The 3,488-nt window shown below is 33.2% G+C and overlaps 1 protein-coding gene across 1 annotated transcript in view; it reads right to left on the reverse strand.

Moving 5' to 3' along the window:
- Positions 1-3,488, reverse strand: part of LOC107713636 (protein-glutamine gamma-glutamyltransferase K-like) — a 23,798-nt gene that overhangs the window by 2,158 nt on the left and 18,152 nt on the right. Inside the window, exon 13 of the mRNA XM_016519207.1 lies at positions 1,032-1,316. Within this exon, the coding sequence (XP_016374693.1) occupies positions 1,032-1,316 (285 nt within the window). The remainder of the gene's footprint in view (positions 1-1,031; positions 1,317-3,488) is intronic.

Genomic DNA, 3,488 nt, shown 5'->3' on the forward strand with positions numbered 1-3,488 from the left:
ACATTTATTTACAGTAGTAATACAAGTTTTAGTTATTTTCTAAAGGATGTAAAATAGATATAAAGATAATAATTATGTTTTTACAATTTGATGCAAATATATATAAAGGAAAACTGATTATTTTGTTTATTAATATTTTATTAATTAGTTTATCTATTTTACTTTAAGTAATTTTAAGAAATAATTTACATTAAAAAAAAAATTTCATGAAAATAATGTCATAAGAAATACAAGTATACAGTATGCAGTAATAAAGGTTTGTAAAAAAGCTCATTAATGTTGCATGCTTAATTCAGCAAACTGCATCAAGTTATTTCAGAAATTAATGTGTTCAAAGTGGTTTAAGTACAAAAAATAAAAATAAATGAATGCGACTAGTGTGTATTTTATGTGTAAAAGCCTTGGCAGTCTTTATTCATATAATGAGAAAATATGTTAGATGTGTAATATTGCTCACTAAAATTAAAACAGAAAAGTTGTTTTTTTTCTAAATTAAATAAAATAACAAAAATATATATTTTTTCTATATAGTAATAAATAATTTTTCTTTTTCTTGTTTATTTATAATAAAAAAGTCAGACTTGTGAGAAGAAAACTCAAAAGGTCAAAAAGGTCAAAACTGCAAGCTGTAAACTCAGAAATCTGAGAGAATGTAAAAATTGCAAGATGTAAAGTCTCAAATATGAGTTTATAACTTGCAATTGTGAGAAAAAAGTCAAAACGGCAAGATATGAACTAAGAATTCTGAGAGAAAAAAAGTCAAAGTTGAAAGATGTAAACAGAATTCTAAGAAAAAAATTGAATTACGAGATGTGAACTCAAAATTCTGAGAGAAAAAGTCAAAATTGCGAGATGTAAACAATTATGAGTTTGTAACTTGATATTGTGAGATAAAAAGTCACAATCATTCATATTTTTCTTTTTTTTTCCCTGCAAGGAAAGCTTGTATCATATACTACCCACAGTATGCATACTGTTACAGTGGTGTGAGTAGTATGCTAGTATGCCAATCCGAACAAACCCAAGCTCACCTTCCTGTGGGTTCAGCTCCACATTAAGCGTGTCCTTCTTGACGGTGTCCTTCAGCACGCCGGTGTAGTACATGACCGCCACCTGGCTGTGGAGGGTGGTTCTGCGCGGCTGAGAGCTGGTGTTCTTCACCACGATCTTCAGCTGAGCGTCTCCTCCCATGCGTGGACCTTCTCCCTCCATCATCACCTCCACCCGCACATCCTCAGCAATGGGACTGGAGTAGACGTCGGGTTTAGAGCCATAGCGACAGGCGGTTTCCACAGCGATACGCTCCTCTTCCGAGCCTGATGTGACAGATTAAATAAGATAATTATACTGTATGTATCCTACATTTTTCAAAATGTTTTCTTTTGTGTTTAGCAGAATAAAGAAACGCATACAGGTTTGGAACAAGTTGAGGGTGAGTAAACGTTGAGAGAATTTTGATATTTGGGTGATCTGTCCCCTCTTATTTGTTTATATTTTGTGTAGCTGAGTAACTGAGACAATGCTGATTTTGTTTCCTGTGGGTGGAGCTCGGTGAAGTTTAAACTACCCATTTGGAGATAATGACAGGTATTTTGGTGAAAAGGCTGAGTGATTACGGCAGAGGAATGTTAAGCCATTTATCGCCGGTTTAAACGGGTATTGTGTGCTCTTGGCTGCCTCTGTCCTGGCATTAGCCATCATTTCTGCTCGGTGTTGCTCTGGTAAGACAGCATCGACTAAGAACATGAATTTAAAGGGGTCATATGATGCTGCTAAAAAGAACATTATTTTGTGTATTTGGTGTAATGAAATGTGTTTATGCGGTTTAAAGTTAAAAAAACACATTATTTTCCACATACTGTACATTATTGTTTCTCCTCTATGCCCCGCCTTTTTGAAACGCGTCGATTTTTACAAAGCTCATCAGTCTGAAAAGCGAGGTGTGCTCTGATTAGCCAGCTATCCAGTGCGTTGTGATTGGCCAAATACCTCAAGCGTGAGACGGAAATGTTACGCCCCTCACATACTGTTGATGCCGTGTCCCGGCCGAAGCGATGATTCAAAAACATTAAAACCCATTATAAACCAGGCATTTGTTGCATCCAGTGGGGACATAATTACTGATTATAATGACTTATACTGTCTTTTTACGCATTGCGTTGCATCGCGCCGCGTAAACATAAAACCATGTCTGCATTTGTGATAAGAGAAATGACAAACAACAAGTGCTACTCCACACTGCCCAAAACTCGCGTTTGAATCATCAGTGGCAAATCCTTTAAATGAAAACGTACTTACAGACTGTGAGTCAGAACTGCCGGCATTGTAGTCAACTCTCCCAGGATCAGTAAACAGTCCTCCATAAAATGTGCCGGCAATCCACAGCACTAAGTTGATGTATTCCCTCAGCGACCAGCACAGATCAGCTCTAGGCATAACGAAGCGGATATCGTCCTCATTTTGGTGAGCTGAGTGATTACGGCAGAGGAATGTTAAGCCATTTATCGCCGGTTTAAACGGGTATTGTGTGCTCTTGGCTGCCTCTGTCCTGGCATTAGCCATCATTTCTGCTCGGTGTTGCTCTGGTAAGACAGCATCGATTAAGAACATGAATTTAACTCCTGATTGTATGGATGAATCTCACAAAGAAAAGTTATATTGCTCCCTAAAATTCAAATAGAAAAAAAAATATTATTTTAAAAAAATTTATTTTTTCAAAATAAAATAAAATAAATGCTTTCGATTTTGTTCTATTTGCTAATCACTCCTGATTGTATGGATGAATCTCACAAAGAAAAGTTATATTGCTCCCTAAAAATCAAATAGAAAAAAAAATATTATTTTAAAAAAAGTTATAAAATTTATTTTTTCAAAATAAAATAAAATAAATGCTTTCGATTTTGTTCTATTTGCTAATCATTTTCTTTAAGTATTTTAATGTATATTAAAATAAAAATTATTACAACAAATAATACATTAAAAATAATTTATATTAAACAAATTTATGAACATATATGTAAGAAAATAGTTTAATTTAATATAAATAATATATTTAAAATAATTAAAATACTTCATACTTTACCGTAATTTACAGTACAAAATATATATTTATTTATATTATAATTTATATGTACATATGTGCAACATAAATATGCATTAATGTATAAATAATGTATATAGGTGTATTTATATCATGTATATTAAAAATTCAGTTTTATTTTTAAATGTAATTTAATATAAATAATATAGAATAATAATAAGACAGCACATTTATTTACAGGTGTAACAAATAATGTAAAACATTTAAAGCACTGTATATAAATGAATAAATAAGTATTGTGTGTGTGTGTGTGTGATGTGTGTGTGTGTATGTGTGTACCTGTTTTTCTATTCTGGTGGGGACTTAAACCTGAATACACACAGACTCGTGGGGACTCGTGTCACGGTGGGGACCTAAATTGAGGTCCCCACGGGTAAACAAGCTAGCT

Source organism: Sinocyclocheilus rhinocerous, unplaced genomic scaffold, assembly GCF_001515625.1.
Source record: "Sinocyclocheilus rhinocerous isolate Xijiao unplaced genomic scaffold, SAMN03320098_v1.1 scaffold898, whole genome shotgun sequence".
NCBI classification, from domain to species: Eukaryota; Metazoa; Chordata; class Actinopteri; order Cypriniformes; family Cyprinidae; genus Sinocyclocheilus; species Sinocyclocheilus rhinocerous.